We start from the raw sequence: 22,865 nt of genomic DNA, 5'->3' as shown, positions 1-22,865 counted from the left end.
GTCCTTTCGACAGCTGAATTCTGGAGGCCATATGTCCGACAGGTAAGAAAACACATGGGAATATTTACTCAAAGGAGAAGAAGAAGAAGGTTACAAAAAGACGTTGACGGTATTTGCAAGAATGGTCGCGTGACTGTGATTGACGAAGTTGTTGTATCAATGTTTTAGTGGTTTCGGAGTCCTGAGTGGAAGATGAAAGGGGTCATACAGAGTTTCGAGGGAACCTCCATAAACTTTTGAATGTTTATTCCTGGCTTACGCTGTATGTTTGTTCGGAATTGTGCAAGACAAAGTCTGGAATTTCAGTTTTGTGGTTGTCAACATTTTTTAAACTTTTGTAGAATTCAAGAACTATACATCGGTCGAAAAGTTTGATCTGAAATTTTAGTATCATTTGAATCACCCGCATAGGTTTTTTCGAAGCCTGAAAATTTGTTTTCAGTCCCCCATTACTTTATCTCCAGTTGATATTTACCACTCATCAGTTCCATCTCATCCAGCTACTAGTCATCGATAAACAAAAACTGCATTGCAAATCTGAAATTGGGAATCCCTCCGTCGTCTTCTAACCCCCTTTGCTTTAAATCTCTTCGTATCAAAAATGTATAAAATCCCCTTAACTCTATATCTTAATCCCGTCTTCCTTCTCTTCTGCACGTTTATTTCTCCATATTTGCATCTCTCCTGGTTGCCCCCGGACACGGTGTGTCGTCGTGTCTGGCTGTGGAAAGAGAACGAAAGAAGAAGAAGGAAAAGTGCATTTCTTGAGAAGAGTGTGTGAACGAGTCCAAAGAATGAGATCGGAGAGTTTGGAAAAGAGAAAAGAAATTCAGAGGAAAATAAGATTATGGGTACGCCAGGTACATTTTCGGAAGACTGCTTCTGACTTGACTATACGAAAAATATGGAAATGAGTTATCTCGTTAGAGAGTGCAGTGAAGGAGAATTATATGTTTATGGTTTACTATCAGTTCCTGTAAAATCTTAAACTGATAAACGCTTTTTTGGAAGGATTAGGTAAAAATAAGGAGAATGGCCGAAAAGACAAAACGTAGAATGAACATATAATAACTGAATCATAACAGAAAAGGGGAAACATTGGTTTTCCTGTTCAGATTAAATCTTGATTTACTGTCAAAATAAAGGTATTTTTTTCGTCTGAAAACTATAGATTATGAAAACGAGCGAAGGAGCCGCAAACTGTCAACCACTAATTCCGAAATAGATACAGTGCCGTGCAAAATGATACGAACTTTGTCCATTTTCAGTTGAAATTGTTCAACTTTGAGAGTGTGTTATGGTATTTCTGATTGTCACACCAAGTAGGGTTTTAATGCATCTTACAGATCAAAAGTAGAGCTTCATTTTTGTAGTCTCTCCATGTTATTCGACTCATCCCAACTATGCACATTATCCTAAAAACATCTTCTAGCTCTTCTCATGTTTCTCGAACTTCTTCTCATCATCCATTTTTGCCCGAAGGCAAAAAAGAAGAGGCAAAGAGCGGATGGGGATGACCGGAAAATGCGTGTGTAATACGTCTCAGCGGCGAGAAAATAAAAATTGTGCGGAATCGGACACCATCGATTCTGGGAGCTCTCGAATTTCTATATCTTGACTCACTAGAACACCAGAAGGATCATCATTATCTTTCTCTCTTCTCTTTCTGACCCACCCATATCATCAATCTTCTAAATGTCCTTTTGACGGATCTGACAAGATTCTGTAGGTCTTCTGGAGAGAAGAACAACCAAACAAACCGATTGCTCAATCAATCGAAACATGTCCGATCGGTTTGCCGGCCCAACAAATCCATCTCTCGGAACTCTGTCTCTAGATTTATCGGTCGGTGTCTCTCAAGATTTCATTATATTTCTTCACGTGGGAGAGCTCTTTTGCAGTAAAGGGGGAGCACACAGACACCACGAAACATCACAACATGGCAGAAGGAGATTGAATCGAGAAGGAGGAGAAGAAGAAGAAGTATTCAGTGTGTGAAGAAATTGAAGCACACTATCTGATCCTGATGAAGGAGAAAGAGCAACTTTTTGATTCAACTTTTAGTTTTTACGTTGTTTTCTTTTGAAGCTAGGTTTAGGTTTCGAGTAAGTTCCCATAAGGATCACAGTTTCAACAACAAGTATTTTAGATTTTCTTACCTGTCCGCCCGTATTTTTTGCTCATTTCTGGAATCCAGCGTGGTTACAGATTTTTTGCTCTTCTCATGTTCTTGACTACTTAGTTATAAGAGTTTGGTGATGCTATTAATTTTCACCAAAATGGGATGTCAGGCGGGATGAAAAACTCTGAAGAATGCCTCTGAAAGAACTTTGAAAACTTTTTAATACCTTTTTATCATTCGACCAACGTTAACATCAGCATTCTAAGAAACATGAATCTTGGTTATATCATGATCTTTACCCGATTTGCACCTGTTTCTATTCCACATGTTTTTTTCTTATTTTTTCTAGATTTCCCATTAATTTTCACCAAGCTCTGCACTACTACTACTACTACTGCTCAAAAATGCATAGCTTGGCAATTGACAATCAAATTTTCCATCAACTCAGTTTCTTCCCCTCTCTCCTTTTTTTCTCTTTGTTTCAATTTCCCATTTCGAGTAAAAAGTGAAAAAACCTCGTTAGTTGAGTTCTCATCTTCTTCTCCTCCCAAAAACTTCTTGTTTTTCGCTTCTTCTTTTTTCTTCGAAATTCGAAATTTCATTGCCTTCTTCTTCTATTTTTTCTTTATCGTTTTCTTCTTTTCCCAGCCATGCTTCTTGCTCACTGAGCCCAGAATTTCCGCAAATTGCGTGCCAACTCGTGAAAATTTGTCCTCGCATCCAGCCACCATTTTCTTCTTTTTCCCAGATACATGACTATTTTTGTGTTTGTTGTTGTTGTTATTTTTTGTTTTCTTTTTGGACTTTTGTATAGTTTTGAGAATGCGGGGATTTGTTCTGTAAATAATTCAGAGTTCCGAAATATACTTAGAGTCTGAGGTTCTGGAAAATAGTAGAAATAGAGGGAAATACAAAATGTTAGTGTACGCATTATGATGGACGGTACATTCTCGTTTTGTTGAATTGCATAAATCAGAATAAAATTCTGATCAAAGCCGATTTTCAGACTGACAGACTCCTCTGATCGGCTTCCTCATTTCCCCTCAACTTTTTGAAAATCTTTTCCCAAAAATTCTATCTGATTAAGACTGATTCCAATTAGAACTCATCTCTAATCCTCAAAAATCCAATTCCCTCAAATCCCTAATTCTTTGATCTGAACGCTATTCGATTCTTTCGAATTCCGCCTATTTGCCAAGACAAGACACCTCGTTTCTATCTTATAAAACTCAGGGATTACAACAATTTGAAAGAGCAAATATAGTGACTCCACTCTTCTTTTTTATATCAAAAGTAACTCTCTCTCTCTCTCAATCCTAAAAATTCTCTTTCATGTTCTTCTTCACGTAATACAATCATTTGGGTGTAGACTGAGAGAACTGCGGGGGATAAGAGAAGAAAAAGGGGTTTGTGTGTTCTTAGAGAAGAGAACGGAAACGAGAGAAACTGATAAAAAAATAGTAGAGCACAAATTGATAAGATTGATAGTTTTGTGTTTGCAGACCTGACGATAGGAGTTCCCGAGCAAAATTATTTTGGAAAAACGATAAGTTGCAAAAGAGAATTGAGGAATGCCGTACACCTCAGTTGTAGTTACTGTAGGGACAAGTTCTGCAAATTCAGATATTTCTAGGTCCTTTCACTCGTTCCCTAATTACACAGTTTCGCAACATTCATTTCCCATTGTGTGTAGCAATGTCGTTCTGAAAGTTCCATTCTCTGGATATTGACTGCAAAAGCTGTTCAAACGGATGTGTGTACGTAACCTATAACAATGAAATCCATGTGCAAATAGTGATGAATCAGATGAATCTGTTGAAAGGAGTTCGGGTATGTTGGCTTCTGGAAGCTAGGAGCATTGAGACCAAGTAAGGAAGTCTCATCTCGAGATGAGATGATCATCTGAATTGTCATCAATGTTGCGGTTTCCTTTTACACCGATGACTCAGCTGGTCTTACTGTATTTTTAAAATTTTTAACGTGATTCGGATTTTTGGTGTCTTCACCAGATATCTAATCTTAGACCGGACAAAAATTACTCTCGTTCTCGACCCCTTGCCAAATCGAAAACGAAAAAAACGAATAGCTGTCGAAACAGATTCCAAGAGAACTAAGATCACGTAACGATGACTTATAGATAGACACCATAAATCAAATTATAGTTCCCTATTAGCGAAGATTAGAACAAAATTCCGATTTTGTTTCTTTTCAAAATTCTATCGAAGAATTCTCAAAAAAGCGACCGACCTATCACTCCGAATCAAATCAAATTGCCAACCGATGTCACGTTCTCAATCTCTTATCATCCCACCAAATATAGACACTTTTGGTTCATTTTAGGGGGGCAAGTGTAAACTTTTTTATTTTTTCGATTGTACTGTTCTGCTGTTTGGAGGAATGTCAAAGAAATACCGACCATATGACCCGTGTTAGATGATAAATAACACCCGTGGTTAGAATTTTCCCTTTTTTGGTGGTTTTGGTCATCTGACACATGACATGACTCATAAACATTTTTGAATGTTTCATTTCAATTTTATCAGTAGCAGAAGACATTCTAAAAAGGAAACGGAACTCTACAGGAGCCCTTCGAACAGCTAACTAAACAGTCCCTGTAGTGAATGAAATGACAAGATGAGAGGTGACGACATAAAGAGATTTCAGTTCTAGTATCCCCCCTCCAAGCCATCGGAAAACTTTGTCATTCTATTGTGTTGAAATCGAAATTGAACCTAAACGGATTACCACTACCACCTCAACACATATATACAATACATGACAAACAAATACAGACAAATCGGAAAAAAGTGCATTTGATTTATGATCAGGTTCTTCTACCTTCCCCTAATAAAAATCATTAGGGAGTTAAAAGAAGAGGACTTGGAGGTGCAATTGTGGACCAGAGCAAATATTTGAGCCAGTTCTAGAGGTCACATGAGTTTTGAACCGAAACACAGTATAGCTTCTCGACAACTTTTTGTAGCATTTAGCAGCTAGTTGTACAAGACAGAATATAGCTGAAGACAGATGTACTTGAATAATATGGATAATATACAAAATTAGAATTCAGAAAACTATAGACATGTACAAACATGGATAGGTCTGCGAGATCTTAGTACTTTGATTCCTGAATTTTGGACATTTGGCTGGCTTTGTGAGGCAAGTTCCGGAGTGCAGGTGGTGGTGTGGAAGAATTTTATTAGAAGGACAAATAGGAGTTTTGAGAACTTTGGAGTTGATGACGATTGAATTTTTGAAGGTTTGGGAGAAATGTGGGTGACCTACAGAAATGTGAAGATTTCACTGTAATTCAGATGAAAACAGAACCGAGTCTCAACAGTCGAACATCAATATGTCTTCCAAATTTGGGAACAGTGGACTAGAGTTTTAAGTCTGACTCTTCACTTCGCATCCCTAAATTCACAAATTTTGCAATCCTCCTGTTCTATGGTTTAGTGAATCTGAGTCTCAAAAACCTTCGGATTCCCAATTTTTTGTATACTTCTGAAGAATTTCTAAAGATTCTCTAGTTTCCATTTTACAATCCACCCTCACTTTGACTGTACGATATTTGAAACTTTTTTCATGATCCGTCATCTGAGCTTTACATTTGAAACTCCACGAACCCCTCTCTTCTTCTATCCTACGTGTCCTGTCATATTACTTTGTGAAACTCTTTTTTGTCCCATTTCATTACCGCCACATGTTCATCATCTTCTCCCCTCATCATCACCCACTCCTCCGCTCATCTTTGGTTCTTTTTTCAATTCTTCCTGGGGGACTCTTCACTTTTCGAGCACATCTTGAAATCCGAGGCGTCGAAACGAGGATGTAAACTAAACTATTTCATGAGATTGAATGTTTCCGTCGTTTTTTTCTTCTCTCTCCTTTTTCTCTCTCACTTGCAAAAAAACTAGAAACCTAAAACATGTGGTGTGTTCTGTTCTGTCATAACCTTTGTGAAATCTCTCATTTTCTCCCGAAGTGAAATCATTTGGAAGATAAAAAGAGATAGAAAGTGTTGAACACTTCCACCTCAGGAATGCATACAAAGGGCAACGAAGAGAAATTATAAATAAACATTTGGGATTTAAGGAAGTCAGTCAGGGAGTCACATGGGTAAACAGTAACCATCAGCTAAGGGGGTTCTGATCAAATGACACACCTCAATTTCACATAGTTATCAAATAATGAACCAACTTTTCCGAAAGTCATACCGTATTCGATCTTTTTTCCATGATTCTGATTCGCCAAATGGTTGGAAGTCAAACAAGGTGAGCCTACAGAACCCAAGACAGTAGAAAAAAAAACCATGTCATTAAATATTTGCCAGAACTTTTATCAAGTTTTAATTACATTTTTACTTCTCATTCTCTACTGTTTGTATTAGTGTTCAGTTGTGTGGAGCTCCTCTCTTTTCTCCTGACGAAAGGTCAACATTGGAGTGGCGCCCGATGGGTGGGCGCCTTCCTTCGGTATACCGAGCATATGATTTCGGGAAGAGAGAACTAAAAACTGATAATGTTTGTACGGACCCATGTGAGATCATGTGACTCCTCCTCCTTTGCAAATTCAATTGAAATGAAAGTAAAAATAAAGGGAAAAAACCACTAGGAGCATGTGATGTCGGTTTGATTGGCAAAAAACAAAACACACAAAATTTTCCGAACTTCTTATCACCCCACTCATTGTCACCCGGAAGCTCTTCAATTCGAATTGAAATCAGTTGATGATTGTTTGTTTGAGAAACAAGTGCACGGAGTTTCCACCTGTTGCGTGGAAACTATTCTACTTTGGAACATATGTACATGTAAGAGGGTTTCAAGATATACATAATCCTTTCCGTTGGGGAGCACACCGTTCTAGAGAGACACCGGAAATACATGATTTGCATGGAAGAGAGAAGAGATTAAATGTAATCGGTAGGAGAGGAAATCGGATGAAAAATGTCTCAGATTTGAGGCGCCACGACACAGAAGGGAGGAATCCTTGAAGGATCGGAGCAGGAGTTCTGAAAGAAACGGGAAAAACAAGAAGAGTTGATGACTTCTAGATCTAAGACTGGAGAAGCATTTGAACTGTAGATCCTTGATGTTAGATACTACGGAATCTGAACTTCTCGAGTGCCACGTCACAAGAATCCAGCTATCTATACAAAAAAAGCATCTTATATATACACAGAGAACCATGTGCCAAAAACCATTATGCAAATCGGATGTGAATACATGACAATGAAATCAGGAAAACCATCATATTTCTCTTCTTCTTCCTTTTTCCTCCCTCCTCACACCGAACGAATACTTCAATCAAATGTTCCGAAACGTTTTGGAACGCCTCTTCCCTTCGAAATCTAGAGTTCTTACGGTAGGTCATAACACTTTTTATCCACGTCAGAATCTTATTACTCATGTAAAAAGAAGTAAGTAAGAGACGCAGGAAGAATGCAACGGAGCATTCTCTTTTCGTCTCTCCCAAATCCGGCAGCCAAGTGCACATTTCTCCATCGTCGGGTTTCCCCCAAAAAACAATTTTCTCTTCTCTATCTCTCTCCACTATCTCTACTTCATTTAAAAATCTCTCTTACCCGTATCAGTTTCGTCTCTACTCTCTCTACTTGACATGATATCTCATTTCCAGTGGTTTTTTCGGTTTGCGCGTCCCCCCGTATGTTTCTTTTTTGTCTGTCCAATTTCCACGCAGTGAGGAACGAATGAAGAGAAGAGAGTGCCCCATGGGGGCGCGTGCAGATCAGTCAATACTCATGTACACCTGTATGCGTCTCTTTGGCGCGGCGCCTCCAAACCTAGGCCACGCCCCTCCTGAAGCCACGCCCCCAAGAGAATGGAAATAGTGTTGGCTCTTGAGAGGTGGAGAGAAGAAGAGTGTAGTGCCTCCCTTCAAATCGGCCTGCTGTGCACTTTCAGACTCATTCCGACACACTCCAAGCCTGCAAAGAGGTGTGTGTCTCATTCTCTTTCCGCCACTTCTTCTTCTTCTTCCGTTGACTTCATCTGCTTACTATGGCCGATTCGTCATCGTTCTTCTCATCGGCCTTCAGCTCGGCAAAGAATCTGATTCCTTTCGCCAAAAACACTGAAGACAAGCCAATCGACTCTGATGCTTCTGCTGAAGCGAAGGATGCCAAAGATTCTGCTATCCAAGAAGCCGTTCAGAATGCATCTGCTGTGATTCAAGACGTCTTCTCTGATGCTGTTGACAAGTTGGAAGAGGTGAAAGATGCTGTCGTTGAGAAGGTGAATGGAGAGGAAAAGAAGGATTCTGTTGAGGAGAAGTTTGATTCTGTTCATGTTGGAGTTGATGGTGATTCTGCTGCTTCACATGAAGCAAAGGAGGATGATAAGGAGGATGTTAAGGAGGCTCAAGTCGTGGTCAAGGGAGTTTTGGCTGATGGAACACAGATTGTTGAAGGAGTTTCTGGTGAGACATTTCTTTATTCTGATTTGATTTTTAATCTTTTTGCTTCAGCTCATGCTGAGGAGCATGGAGAGCACAAAGAAGAGGTAGCTGAGGCTCATGCCGAGCAAGCTCACGCAGAGCCAGCTCATGAAGACGCCAAGTCAGAAGAGCACAAGGAAGCCGCTGCTCCAGTTGAGGAAATCGCTCAAGCCGTTCATGTCGAATCGGTTGAAGCTGCTCCAGCTCATGCTGAGGAACAAGAGGTTCCAGAGGGAGCCAGAATTGTTTTCAAGGGAGTTCTTGCTGATGGAACTGAAATCATTGAGGCTGTATCAGAGCATCCACCAGTTGTTCAAGAGGAGTCTGCTCCAGCTGATGCTGCTCACGCTCCAGTTGAAGAGCACAAGGATGATGCTGCACCAGCTACTGTCGAAGATCACATTGAATCAGTTCATGTGGTTGCTGTCGAATCAACACCAGTAGCTGAAACACATGAGGAGTCCCACGCTGCTCCAGATCAAGAACAAGAAAACAAGGAAGAAGCTGTTCCAAGTGTAGAGGCTTCTCATGAAGAACACAAGGAGGAAGTTGCTGCTGTTCCAGCTGCTGAGGAGTCTTCTGAAACTGTTCACATTGCTGTAAGTGACTCAGAACCATCTCATGTTGATGCTCCACACACTGATGATGCCCATGTTGAACATGCTGCTGCTCAAGTCGTTGAAGACGTCATTGAAGCTGTTCATGTTGCTGAGAACGAAGCTGCTCCAGCTTCAGCTGAGGATCACAAAGAGGAGGCTCACGCCGAACACGCTCATGCTGACTCTGCTGCAGTTGAGGAACACAAACAAGAAGATCACGAAAATTCTCAGGAAGTTGTATCAGTTCCAGTCGAATCTGCTTCAGCCGCGGAAGATCACAAGGAAGAGGCCGCAAAGGAGGAAACTCCAGCTGCTGAGCACAAGGAAGAAGCCGCTGCAGTCGCCGAACCAGCTCATGAGGAGCACAAAGATGATGCTGCTCCAGTCCATGAAACCCCAGCTGCTGAAGAGCACAAGGATGAGCACGCTTCAGAATCAGTTGAAGACGTCATCGAGGCTGTTCATGTAGCTGCCGCTGAATCTGCTCCAGCTGCTTCAGAAGAACACAAGGAGGAATCTTCCCCAGCTGCCGAGGCATCTCATGAGGAACACAAGGATGATGCAGCTCCATCGGAGGTTCACGTTGAAGCCCATGGAGAAGAGCACAAAGAAGAAGCTTCTGCTCCATCTGAAGCTGCCCCAGAAGCCCCAGCTACATCCGAGGAACACAAGGAAGGAGCTGCTCCAGCTGCTGAGTCAGCTCATGAAGAGCACAAAGAAGACGCTGTCACTGCTCCTGCCGATGTTCCACTCGAGGAAGTCTTCGAGGCTGTCCATCTAGCTTCAACCGAAGCTGCTCCAGCTCCAGAAGAACCCAAGGAGGATGCTGCTCCAGTAGTGGAGGCTGCACCAGAGGCACACGCTGAAGCTCATGCTGAGGAACACAAGGAGGAAGCTGCTTCATCAGAAGTTCATGCAGAAGAGCACAAGGAAGAGGCTCATGCCGAGCATGCTGACGCTGCTCCAGCCTCGACTGAGGAGCACAAGGAGGAAGCTGTTCCATCGGAAGCTGCTCCAGAAGCTAACGAGGAAGCTAAAGATGTTGTATCAGTTCCAGTAGAAGCCGCACCAGCTGAAGAGCACAAGGAGGAGGCCGCTTCATCCGAAGCTCACACTGACGCTCCAGTTGAGGGAACCATTGAATCTGTTCATGTTGCTTCAACAGAGTCTGCACCAGAAGCCCCAGCTCATGAAGAACATCACCAGGAAGTTGCACCAGTTGCTGATGTTGCTCCATCGGAGGTTCATGTTGAAGAACACAAGGAAGAAGCTGCTGCTCCTGCTGAAACTTCAGTAGAAGATGTCATTGAAGCTGTTCATGTTTCCTCCACAGAGTCCGCTCCAGAAGCTCCTGTTGCCGCCGAAGAGCACAAAGAGGAAGTTGCACCAACTGCTGAATCAGCTCATGAAGAACACAAGGAAGAAGCTACTTCATCCGAAGTTCACGTCGAAGCTCATGCCGAAGAGCCAAGTCATGAAGAACCAGCTCATATTGATGCTGCTCCAGCGCCCGTGGAGGAGCATCATGAAGAAGCTGCTCCATCTGAAGCTCAAGAGGAAGTTCACTCTGAGGAACACAAGGAAGAAGCCACTCCAGTCGCAGAAGATGCTCATCATGAAGCTCCTCTTGAGGAAGTCGTTCAAGCCATTCATGTAGCTGCAACTGAATCAGCTCCAGAAGCCTCATCAGAGCATCACGACGACGCTGCACCAGCTGAGACACCTGCTGCAGAAGCCGCTCCATCAGAAGCTCATTCTGATGCCCCAGTCGAAGAGACCTTTGAATCCGTCCATGTTGCCTCTACAGAATCAGCCCCAGAAGCCCCAGCTCCAGCTCCAGAAGAGCATCACGAACAAGCCCCAGCCGCCGAATCAGCACCAGCCGCTGAAAATCAAGTAGAAGAGGTCGCAGTTGCCTACCACGTCGAATCAGTAGAATCTGGACCAGAATCAACAGAAGCTCCAACACAAGAAGCCGCCCCAGAATCCGCCGTCTCCCCAGATATCCAAGAAGAGTCATTTGATGTAGTGCATGTTCACAGTGACGCCGCCCATCCCGAGACCGCCACTCCAGAATCCGGAAGCGAGGATACATTCGAAAAAGTCGAGCATTCACAAGTACAAGAGGCACCAACTTCCGAAGAGCCATCAAACCACTCTTCGGAGCCTGAAATTGTGGAAGACGTTATCGAAAAGCAAATCGTCGCCGCAGTTGCTTCAGCTCCAGTAAGTAGAACTTCTTGAACTCTTATTATATCTTCTATCTCTTTCTTTTTTATTTGAAACCCGCATCCATCCATCCATCATTAGTTTTGAAGTGTTTGTATGTGTAACTTGCTGATTGCAGATGCCAAACACTAAAAACACCTGACATTTCGGAGAGACTTCCGAAATTTCACTTGTCATTTGAACTTCAACTTCTACACCTGACATAGTTATGAGTGGGAGGAACAGCTTTCTTGCATCATTTCATTTTTCTCTAAGAGTTCATGGGTCACCCTCCGGAAGATCAAACATCTGGGGAAATGAGTCATTTGATAGTTTTGAAACAAAAAAAAACACAAAGCCAAAACCAAAATCACTTCCTCTTTTTTTCTTCTAAACCACCAATTTGTTTCACAATTCGTTGCCCTTTTCATCACAAAGTATAGGTAATTGTAGAGAGAGAGAAATGGGAGGAGGAACCGGTCCTTCGATCGTATATACATAAAGTGCGAAGGTTTGCGGACACGTCAAATTGTTTACTTTTAGAGAATTAAGGCATTTTTTGAGATCTATAGAGAGTGGAGTCTAGGTATCTTCTCAATCATTTGATCCAAAACTTGGACAAAGACTATCAAAACACGAATGCCTTTTCACCAATTTGTTATTGTTGTTATTGTCAGAGATAGCCATCTCTCTCTTTTCAACCCTTTCTACTCAACCAACCAACAAAAAAGATTCGGTGTGAAAAGAGAGAGAAAAACGAAATGATGTTGGCACGCCCAAAGCCGATATCATTCTATTGTGTGTGTGTGGGTATCTCCCTCTTCTTCGCCTTCACCTCTTTTTCGTTTCGATGCCAACAAAATGGACACATTTGTGAAGAGAGATTGAAAGATACAGTTTATTGTCTGTGTTGTAATATTGTCCAATTTTCTGCCAATTTTTTTGTTCTCATCTCCGCTTTTGGAGTGCTTGATAATAAGAGATAGAAATAGGTTTTCAGAGAGTTGATTGATATGAGAGTAGAGTCTAGAACGCATGAGATGACGTGACGATGCCGTACCACCACAAACCACAACGTGGAATCTGGACAACTCCCTAATTCCATAAAGATTTGGGATCGGATTCAGAATAGGATAGTCTGAATTCCAGATTGCCATCGATTGCTAACCTAGATTGATTTCAATACTTTATTGTTTCGAGTAGTTTTCCAAGTGTTCAACTGTCCAATCGACAACAAAAAACAACCACAAAATGAGTCATGTCCCCATCTCTTCATGTTTTTTTTCTCACATATCATATCTCTTTTCTCTCTCTTCTCTCCAAGTTTTCTAAAGTGATAAAATCGAGAAAAGATACACATATCTTTTCTTCTCTAATACCCTCTCGTCAATAGAATTCTCTTCGTTTCTTCAACTGTTAAAAGGCGGAAAACGAGACCCTCGGACCCATTCCAAATTTCGAATTTCGCTCCTTTCCTCCTTCTTCTTCCTATTTCCTTTTCAATTTCCGTTCTTTTTTTGTCCCCCATTCCAATCTTCTTCGAACCCTCTTGAATTGAATTGGATTCAATTGGAAGTAGAAAATGAAGAGAAGAAGAAGATGAGGAGAAGAAAAAAAAGCTAATTGAGTTTCTGCCCCCGTCATCCCATTACCGTATTCTCCCCCTTCTAAACCTTTTCCAATTTTCCAGGAAACTCAACAAGAATCGCCGAAAAAGCCGAGAACACTCGCTGAAATGTCGCACGAGTCCGCTTTCGTAAGTTCCAAAAGAAACCTGATATCAGATATTTTTCTTCTTTCTTTCTATCTGTCAACGCACCCATTTTTCGATCCAAATTTTTAATTGGCTTTCTTTCTTTTTTTCGTATTTCAAGTCATAAAAAATAGAGAAGATGTGATGACAAACAAGAATTTGTTTGTGAGTGTCGATACGACCAAGGTCACATATCATCTAAACAGGGGCCGTTGATAGGAGAGAGGATGATATGAGAATGGAATTTCTAAACAAAACATTTTCAGCCAGTTCCATACCGTAGCAAGCTCGTCGAGCCGTTCGAGCCGGGACAGACTCTCATCGTGAAGGGAAAGACTGGAGAGGACTCGATCCGGTAAGTCTTTATCCCAGATGATCGAAACGCCGTCTGAATCCTTCCTGACCCTCTGAACTTTCAGCTTCACTGTGAACCTTCACACCAACACCGCCGACTTCTCCGGAAATGACGTTCCACTTCACATTTCCGTCCGCTTCGACGAGGGAAAACTCGTCTTCAACACCTTTGCCAAGGGAGAGTGGGGAAAAGAAGAGCGCAAGTCGAACCCATACAAGAAGGGAGACGACATCGACATCCGCATCCGCGCCCACGACTCCAAATTCCAAATTTTCGTCGACCAGAAGGAGGTGAAGGAGTACGAGCACCGTGTGCCACTCTCCTCAATCACCCACTTCACCATCGACGGTGATGTTCTCGTCAACTACATCCACTGGGGAGGAAAGTACTACGTAAGAGAATGAAAAGAGAGATATCAGATGATATGTATCATGTTTTCAGCCAGTCCCATACGAGAGTGGACTTGCCGGAGAGGGACTTGCTCCAGGCAAGACTCTTTCTGTCTTCGGAATTCCGGAGAAGAAGGCCAAGCGTTTCCACATCAATCTTCTCAAGAAGAACGGAGACATTGCTCTCCATCTCAACGCTCGTTTTGACGAGAAGGTAGGGAACTTAAAGTTAGAACCTTTTGGTAATTAATATATTTCAGCACGTCGTCCGCAACTCGTTGATCAACTCCGCATGGGGAAATGAGGAGCGTGAGGGCAAAATGCCATTCGAGAAGGCCGTCGGATTCGACTTGGAGATCCATAACGAGCCATACGCGTTCTCGGTAAGCACCTCAGGTCAAAGTTGATCGAGATCCTAAGTTTCCGGATTTCAGATCAACGTGAACGGCGAACGTTTCGCTTCGTATGCTCACCGTCTCAGCCCAGACGAGGTCAACGGACTTCAAATCGGAGGAGACGTCGAGATCACCGGAATCCAAATCGCCTAAATTTGCCCCACCGCATTACCGTATTTCATCCATTCTGCTCCAAGCCCCCATTTCCCTTTTTCCCCAACCGCTCTTTCTCTGCAGTAGCTGAACAAAACCAAAAAAAATATTCGAAAAAATCCTTTTATTTTTCTTTTCAACCGCTAAAAAAGTTTCAAAAAACTTATCGCTTGCTTTCGCCAGCTACAAAAATACAAAAATAATTGTATATTTTCCTTCTTGTAACCTAGTCTTCCTGTCTCCCCGGCCCCCACTTTTCTCTTTGTGAAATTCTAAATTTCGCTTGATTGTAAATCGTAAATATACCATCAATACTGCAGAATAAAAGTATCCGAAAAGCAATTCGACGTGTACTTGGTTTTACAGAGAATGTGCAACCACGTGGAAAAAAAATTCCGAGTTTCAGGAGAGAATTGATTTCAATTTTTGGATTGTTCAATCGAAAAACGATTGGTTTTCGAAACGGAATGAGGTATAGACACTGCTGAGAAGTCATTTAATGACTATTTTTTCCAGTAATATAAAGGAATATCCACAAGACGCTCCGGAAATCCGTCAGCTTGTCGATAACCGTCGTCATTATCTCAACATTATCTATGCCACGTCGATTCTTGCGGTTTGTTCGGTTGAGCAGACTTGCCACTCTTTTCTTTCCCATTTTCAGACATTCCAAGTGAGCACATCGTTAGGATGGTACGTATATTTAGTAGAGGCATATGCTCATTTGGCTGGAGGGCTGGAAAATATCATTCACAATGTTCTAATTATCGTATTGATTCTGGAGTTGATGATTCTATATTTGGCGATTTATTCGAAAAGAAGTGGTCAGTACAGTTGACAATGAACATACATTTTTTAACCTCTGTAAACCATTTTCAGCTTTTCTCGTATGTCTCATCGTCATTTATTTCCTTCAATGCGCCGGTAAACTTCTCCAAATCGCCATTATGTACCCTCAACCAGCCGGATACCGTCAATCGTTCAAAGCAATCACTCGTTATTCTGAATATGATGCGATGAGTTTGACCTACGACTCTGTTATGTTCGTCACCTCGTTGATCAATTGTCTTATGTGTTGTTGTGCCACGTGGCATTTCACTCCGTTAGTCATTGTCAAAATGAACTACAAGCAGACAGAAGAGGATGCGGTTGCACGGGCGATGAAAAAGTTGAAGAAGACCAAGTTGTGAGTTTGATCTACGCAGAGGGATACAAGGGCCGTCGTGGCTTCCGTAGCGCAGTAGGCAGCGCGTCAGTCTCATAATCTGCACAGGTGGTTCGCGATGGAAGCATTGTGCGTTCGCGCGGTGTCGAATATGGGAGTCATAGGAAACTTATGTGCTAGTTATATGCCTGGTATATGGAAGCATGCGGCATCGAAAAGCATATATGACCCACGCGCAATCCGTGTTATTCTTGCGGTTAATCATGCCTACCGACAGCTCGTACGATGCTCTCGCCCACTAATTCCACCCATTATAATGTGTTGCTACTTTGCTATTCCATTCCGAGTCTGTTCAGCTCTATTCTTTATGACATATTCATTTTCTCCGTTTTCAGTTTTCATTGAAAACAAATTACGACTATTATACTTTCAGAAACAAAAACACGAATAGTTTTCGAGAAAGCACAAAAACTATAACTTTTTTTCGTTCCTTTTTCTTTCATTCTATTTCTTACAGAAAAACAGAAATCAATCAATGAATCAAAAAAGTTCAAATAAGCTAATCAATGAAATGAATGTTTTCCGAAAGCCGTTTGGCACAGTGCACAGTGATGAGCTTCTTACTTTTCTTACTTCGTCTTGACAAAAACTTACCGTCTTACCTTTTTCCATCTAAAAATGATTATTATAGCCAATCCGAAGTAAGATAAAGAAAGACGCTCTTACTTTCATGGAATAAGATAACTTTATCGTTTCATTTCATTGAGCTTTCCCTAAAAAATCGCGATTCAGCTTGAAAATTAAAATTATACTTTTTGGACATTAATTGAAAATTAATTTTTATTTAGTCGTAATTTGTTTTCAGCAAAATTTTACAGAAAGTGCATGAAAATCTTTGAAAACGGAGAAAATTATGAAAAAGTCATTGAAAAAAAATGCAGTTTCAATTACGATAAACAGCACGCCATGGTGCAATGGCGGAGTGTCGTTGCAAGTTTCAGGTTTACGGTGAAAACATGGATCCTATATGCGAGCTATATGGAAGCACGCAGGATCCGTGCCACAAGCACCACGCCTCGAAGCATATCACTTCCGCGCGCGAAGCACATCGTTTTATGCGAGCACATGGAAGGTTATATGCTTCCATTTTGAATACGCCCCATATAGCATCCATCGCGAACCACCTGTGTGAAGGTCGTGAGTTCGAGCCTCACCGGGAGCAATCGTTTTTGGAATTTCTTCATGAGAAGTATTTTGTTTCAGGACCACCTATGACGTATGTAGTTCCGACGAGGAGTCAGCTCACAGAATCTCTCGCGGACCCAATGGAAAACAGTTCATCTCGGTAGCCTCTACCGAATTTGGTTTTAAATTTATATACTTAAATTTCAGAAAAATCAACACAAAAAGACATTCAGCACTCAAATTACCGATAAGGCAGATGTTACTGTGACTACATCAGGAGCCAGAAGCACCAAGGTTCGTTGAATACCATATTGAGAAAAATTTAATGACAGTTCACTTTCAGAGCGAAGTCAGGGTCAATTAGTACAAGTCAAGAAGAAATTGTAAGAAACGAAATGTCTCATTCTTTGTATTTTTAGAATAAATTATAATTGTGTGAAAATTTCAATCAGCTTCACAATTGAAAATAAGATACATTTATAAAATACAGGAAAGCTTTTTTTAATTCTATCACGCGAATTCATCTTTTCCGTACTGCCCCAAATAATTAGTATGTTTTTCTGAAATTCCAAAAAATTAATTTTATTCTCTACTCGATTAGATCAAATTCGCCACCAAAATCGCTAGTTTTCCTAAATCTGAATCAGTGAAAAAGCTCCATCAAAATGAACATTCCACCTGGACAATGGCGTCTCGATGTGATGATTATGGCTCTTTATCAAATGGCTCTTTTCTTCTCGGCTCAATTGGTTTTTGTCATTTTTCTTGAGTACATGCCTAAAACTTACTGTAATACAGGTGATATAACACTTTAGAGCTCTTTTGAAGACAACTTTCAGAGCGTCACTGTTACAAACTGGAGAGCAAATGTCTGGAGGATTATGATCGTAACAAACCGAATATCTGTCTGGTACCGAATGGATCGAAATCTCAATTTGATGAATGTGTAGAAAATAACAAGTATCTGTACTTCAAGTCAGCTCAATATGATTATCAACAAGATTGCACTTCTTTGACACAGTGAGAAACAGATAAAATTGAAATGATTTTCTACCACGATTTCAGCTACTCCGCCTCTACCAACATGTATCTCGGCGTGTTGTTCGCTAATCTTGTACTTGGAATTCTTGCTGATAAACTTGGAAGACGTCCAATTTATTTCGCATCGATCGCTATTGGAGTTGTCTCTCTCGTCCTGTCTGCTGCCATTCCATCACTCACTGCCTTTTATATCTTCCGTTTTACAACTGGAGTTGGAGTTGCTGGAGCTCAAATCGTTGGATGGTCTTATGGGTCTGAGATGATTTCAGCGAAGAGAAGATTCCAATTGAGAACATTTTCGAATTGGGCGAATGCCAGAATTCTAGTCGTCTTTGTTGCATTCATCACTCGTGAATGGCACACGGCTTCGTATCTTTGTGCTGCAATATCTGCTCTCATCTTCCCGATTCTTTGGAAACTTCCAGAATCTCCAGTCTTTTTGGAGCAAAAGCATAAAGTAGAAGAAGCGAATGAAGCAAGAGAACAGATTGCAGATTTGTGTGGATTGGAATATGAACAGAAAGAAGCAGCGACAATCAATAATTTGAAGAAGATCACATTTATGGATATGTGGAGGAATAAGAGATTGCGAAAGAACTTTTTGGTTTTATGTTTCATGTGAGTTTCTGTGTATATTGACTTAGAACTGTGAGGATTCTCTTCTAGGTGGTTTTACGTTGGGATGGCCACTTACATCACGGATCTGAATGGCGCTGATATGTCGAAGAACTTATATGTTGGACAATTTCTATCCGGATTACTTCTTACTATTTCAAAAATTGTAAATCATGAGTGTTCTCTAGTTCCTGATAGGTTCTTTTCCAGATTTTCGGGTTTGCGGAGCCTCGATTTGAGTGGTTGGGTCGAAGGACGGTGTTTCTTTTCTCCCAAGGAGTTGCTATTCTTGCGTACATTTTGATTCTCATTGCTTTGTTTACGGATAACAAGGAAACGACGTGGTACCTGATTGTCTATCTCTGTGCTTACTCATTCCAAGCGCTTTCAACAGAGACTTGTTATCTGTCGGTAGCGGAGTTGATACCCACTGATGTCCGAGTTACTGTAGCAGCAATTGCGAATATATGTTTGAGATTGGGAACTATTGTGGCATCGTTGACGGTTTGTTGTTTCATGAGTGTTTGATCTCGCAATTTCCGTTTCAGAAACCATTGAAATTCTCGTTTGAACCTGGACTCTTTCTGATCAATCTGGTGGTTTGTTCAGTTGGAATCACTGTTGTCTATCTCTATTTGGAAGAATCTCGAAATGCGAATCTTCAAGATGTTGGACAAGACGAAGTGTCAGATTCTAGTGATAGTCAGGCGATGTTAGAAGAAGAAACATCGAAGGTTTCATCTGGAGACACGACGGCTACCGAGATCACTTCTGGAGAGACTGCGGAGGCAGAAGCAACTACTGGAACATCTGAAGCAGAGGTCGAATCAGGAGAAGGAACAAAGAGTAAAGTAGCATGATTTAGTATTGGAATGAAGTGTTTTTGCATCATCCCTGATTGAACTCTAGTCTTGTTTTTACCTCAACAATTATAGCCTCTCTATCTCTCACCCCAACTATCCCTTCATTTTTTTTTCTGCCCTAATTCCAAGTCACTCAATTCCAGTTCGTCGTTTGACCTGTCAATACAATAAAAGTATCAAAATAAATCCGCGCGGTCTGATGGAGAAAAAACGCGTCAAGGGGGTATTATGTTTGATAGAATACCGAATAACACAGTACAGACACAGAAAAGAGGTGGAGGTATAGGAAAAAAGTGAAAATTGAACAGTATCAAAGAGAGAAGGGAGGATGAAAAATGAGATGAAAGGAATATTAGTTTTCCATTTTTTCTCCATCCAAAAACTTCCGTCTCGTCATTGTTATTCCGTGTATTAAAGGAAAGAAGTTATCTTTTTTATTGGTGTTTTTCTCGAGAAACTGTGTGATGCCCTGGTTCTTTTTATTTATTGTGTTTATTCTTAAATTTGCAAGTGGTGATTATGTGAAGCTACCAGGTAATTCTGATATTGGTAACCTGAAGTTACAATCAGGATATCTGGAAGCGAATGAGAACGGAACACAGAGAATGTTTTATTTGTAAGTTTTCCGGTTTCATCTGGATTGAATATATTAACTACCGTAACAGTTTTTAGACTTCTGGAATCTCGTGATCTACCTTCTGAAGATGCTCCTCTGATAATCTGGTTTAATGGAGGACCTGGCTGCTCATCACTTGGTGCATTTTTTGAAGAATTCGGACCATTATATGTAAACTTTGATGGAAAATCATTGTTTGAAAATGTCAATTCTTGGTATCATGTGAGTTTCCAAAATTGAATTCGAATCCAATACTGAAATATAAATTCAGAAAGCTAACATCCTTTTCCTGGAATCACCCATCGGAGTAGGATTCTCGTATGACCTGGAAGTCAAGAATGTATCGAAAGGGGATGATGATGGAATTGCTGCACAGAACTTTAATGCGGTCTTGGACTTTTTTGAGAAGTGAAATTCAAGTGATAAGACCTATCTACTTGTGTTTTTCAGCAAACATTCATCTTATGTAAAGAATGATTTCTTCATTGCTGCAGAGTCTTATGGAGGAGTTTATGGCCCGATGTTATCTGCATTGGTGGCTGAATCCATTGCCAAAAGGGAATTCCCGAATGAGAATTTCAAAGGGTTGATGATAGGAAACGGATACATGAATGTGAAGTTATCAACGAATACCATGATTCTGTGGAGTGCATATCATGCGAGAACTTCTCCGGAGTAAGTTTTGTGATCGAAATTTTTGTGTTCATCTACTGTTTTCTAGTGAATGGGATGAGATAAAGATCAAATGTAAAACTGATGGAGCTCGGGATGTGGATAGTTATGATTTCATGGTAAGTCCAAACCTCTGAAATTTGTGATATCATCTTCTTTTTCCAGCAGTTCATGACAACCACCAACAAAATGGATTACATGGTTGACAACAAAACAGAGTGCGGTAGATTGATCGAACCGCTTCTAGGACAATTTACGGAGAACTGGGAAGGGTGAGTTGTGTAATGAGGATCACAAATAAATGGATTTTTTAGCTATGACTTTTTCAATTACTATCATGATTGTTACACGAACTTCTCACTTCCAAATACTACGGATCCGATTAAAGAGACTTTGAAGCTAGCACCTCGCAAAGGAATCTCTGTAATGAATATTCAGATAAACCATCAAAATTTTAAGTTAACAGGCTTTATGGAATAAGTACTCAACTGATGATAAAACATCATACAGTTGCTGGGATGACGTGGCTATTCATAAGTATTTGAAGTTATCAGAAGTTGAGAAAGCATTGAAAATTGATAGCGAGTGGTTGAAAAGGAAAGAGAAATGGAAAGTTTGCAAGTGAGTTCGATCAAAAAGATCCCAGTAACCCAGTCTAATTCCAGCATGGCAATTTATGATCAATATGTGATGACACATCAAGACATGACTCCATTTTTCACAAAACTATTCAATAATTATACGGTATCTTCTGTTATGGGTGGTGACTTGATTATATTAATTTCAGGGTCCTGCGTTCCGAGTTTTGATCTACAATGGAGATGTCGATACGGCTTGTAATTATATGGCAGATGGCTATTTTGTACGGGATTTGGCAAAGAAGAATAACTTGAGAAAGGCAAGTTTTTAGCTTGATGAAAATGAATATTTGGTTTTTTCCAGACAGTGAAATATACTCCTTGGTATTATTCTGATAACAAGGTGTTGGCTGGGTATTACATGAGATACGAGGGAGCAAATCGCTTGGGATCAAAGTTGTCGATTGATGTGGTTACTGTAAAGGTATGTCAAATATAAGAAACGGGTTACAGCGTATGCTTCAGGGTGCTGGACACTTTGTCCCACTAGACCGCCCGGGACCATCCTACCAAATGATTAATAATTTCTTGTCTGCTCAACCTGGAAAACTCGCCAACTATACCCTACCGATATAACATTCATTTCATATGTAAATCCACTACCAATTTCTTGTTTGCCACTGAATTTGAATAAAAAATTTAATTACTTCTCTCTTCTTCTTCTTCTTTTAGAAATCGGAATGGCAACACTTTGAAATTAAAATCATGTTCTTCTTCTTCCGTCGTCGTCTTCTGCTTCTTCTTATTCTTATTCACACTAGAAGCGGATCTAATTTGTGTGGAGTGCTTTCTTCTTCTTCTTCTTCTTCTTCTTCTTCTTCTTTTTCTTTCAAGTATCTAGTACCAAAATGGAAGAAAAAGATAGAGAGAAACAGGGAAGAGAGACAAACAAAATCGTAAAAGAAACGGAAAAGAGAAGATTTTATTGGTGAGATTAGAAAAGGAAACCAAAAGTGTACCACCTCTTTTTGGGTTTCCATTTCGATTTCACGACTTTCGAAAAAGTCATTCCGAGAAATTGGAGATAAGTACTTTGAAGTTGGGATATGGTAGTTTTACGATGGGGGTTGGGATCTTGTGGTTTTCTTTTTCTAGATGGTTCAGAAAACTTCTTGAGGAGCTTCTGAAAAACTCGAAAGTCTTTTTCTTTTTGGTTAAATTTCAAATGGTGAGCCCATGTTGTGTGTTATCTCCGAATTCAGACTAGACGTTCGTGTTTCAGAATGAGTTTATATAACACTTCAATAATCATATCAGCTGAAATATTGAGAGCATTCTTGAGACTTTCAATGCATTCATCTTGAAAACTGGAATTCTGGAATCTTGAGAATGGTAGAAGCCACCCGGATGACCAAAGGCCTTATTAGCTCAACACAGTTCTTACATTACAACTACGCTCCACCGAAACCCTCTTGAAAAATTTCTCTTTTTCTCTGAGTCACTCAATTTTGCACACAATTCTCTTCGGTTTCGGTAGAGCGCGGTTGTAAGAAGCGTGCCGTGCTAATACATAATTTATCAGATCCAGATTTTCATTGTTTTTAGCTCCTTCAAGTTTTAACATTATGATAAGCTGTAATTTGAGCATATCACTCTTCGTTCTCTGATCTTAACAATTTCAAATGATTTTTAGTTTATTT

At 40.6% G+C, this 22,865-nt stretch overlaps 4 protein-coding genes across 4 annotated transcripts; all 4 read left to right on the top strand.

Moving 5' to 3' along the window:
- Nucleotides 1–8,142: 8,142 nt before the first annotated feature.
- Nucleotides 8,143–14,430, top strand: GCK72_005148 (uncharacterized protein; the record flags this gene model as incomplete). Its single annotated transcript, XM_003116981.2, has 8 exons — nt 8,143–8,560; nt 8,609–11,403; nt 13,076–13,141; nt 13,405–13,493; nt 13,558–13,885; nt 13,935–14,096; nt 14,143–14,265; nt 14,317–14,430. The coding sequence occupies 8 exons, from the start codon at nt 8,143–8,145 to the stop codon at nt 14,428–14,430; spliced, it is 4,095 nt and encodes a 1,364-aa protein (XP_003117029.2).
- Nucleotides 14,431–14,929: 499 nt separating this feature from the next.
- On the top strand, nt 14,930–17,083 carry GCK72_005147 (uncharacterized protein; the record flags this gene model as incomplete). The annotated part of the gene is made up of 5 exons (XM_053725057.1): nt 14,930–15,046; nt 15,095–15,254; nt 15,310–15,616; nt 16,859–16,940; nt 16,988–17,083. 5 exons carry the CDS (start codon nt 14,930–14,932, stop codon nt 17,081–17,083), a joined length of 762 nt encoding a protein of 253 aa, XP_053589251.1.
- Nucleotides 17,084–17,445: 362 nt separating this feature from the next.
- On the top strand, nt 17,446–19,296 carry GCK72_005146 (uncharacterized protein; the record flags this gene model as incomplete). The annotated part of the gene is made up of 6 exons (XM_053725056.1): nt 17,446–17,549; nt 17,609–17,800; nt 17,846–18,439; nt 18,488–18,602; nt 18,647–18,940; nt 18,985–19,296. 6 exons carry the CDS (start codon nt 17,446–17,448, stop codon nt 19,294–19,296), a joined length of 1,611 nt encoding a protein of 536 aa, XP_053589250.1.
- Nucleotides 19,297–19,763: 467 nt separating this feature from the next.
- Nucleotides 19,764–21,801, top strand: GCK72_005145 (uncharacterized protein; the record flags this gene model as incomplete). Its single annotated transcript, XM_053725055.1, has 12 exons — nt 19,764–19,915; nt 19,972–20,137; nt 20,187–20,323; nt 20,366–20,590; nt 20,637–20,706; nt 20,753–20,859; nt 20,902–21,010; nt 21,054–21,208; nt 21,253–21,331; nt 21,375–21,449; nt 21,530–21,637; nt 21,691–21,801. The coding sequence occupies 12 exons, from the start codon at nt 19,764–19,766 to the stop codon at nt 21,799–21,801; spliced, it is 1,494 nt and encodes a 497-aa protein (XP_053589249.1).
- Between the last annotated feature and the right edge of the window lie 1,064 nt (nt 21,802–22,865).

The sequence above is a fragment of the Caenorhabditis remanei genome, chromosome II (genome assembly GCF_010183535.1).
Source record: "Caenorhabditis remanei strain PX506 chromosome II, whole genome shotgun sequence".
Lineage (NCBI taxonomy): Eukaryota > Metazoa > Nematoda > Chromadorea > Rhabditida > Rhabditidae > Caenorhabditis > Caenorhabditis remanei.
The sequence above is the reverse complement of the archived record's forward strand: the minus strand, read 5'-3'. Positions and strand labels throughout refer to the sequence as shown.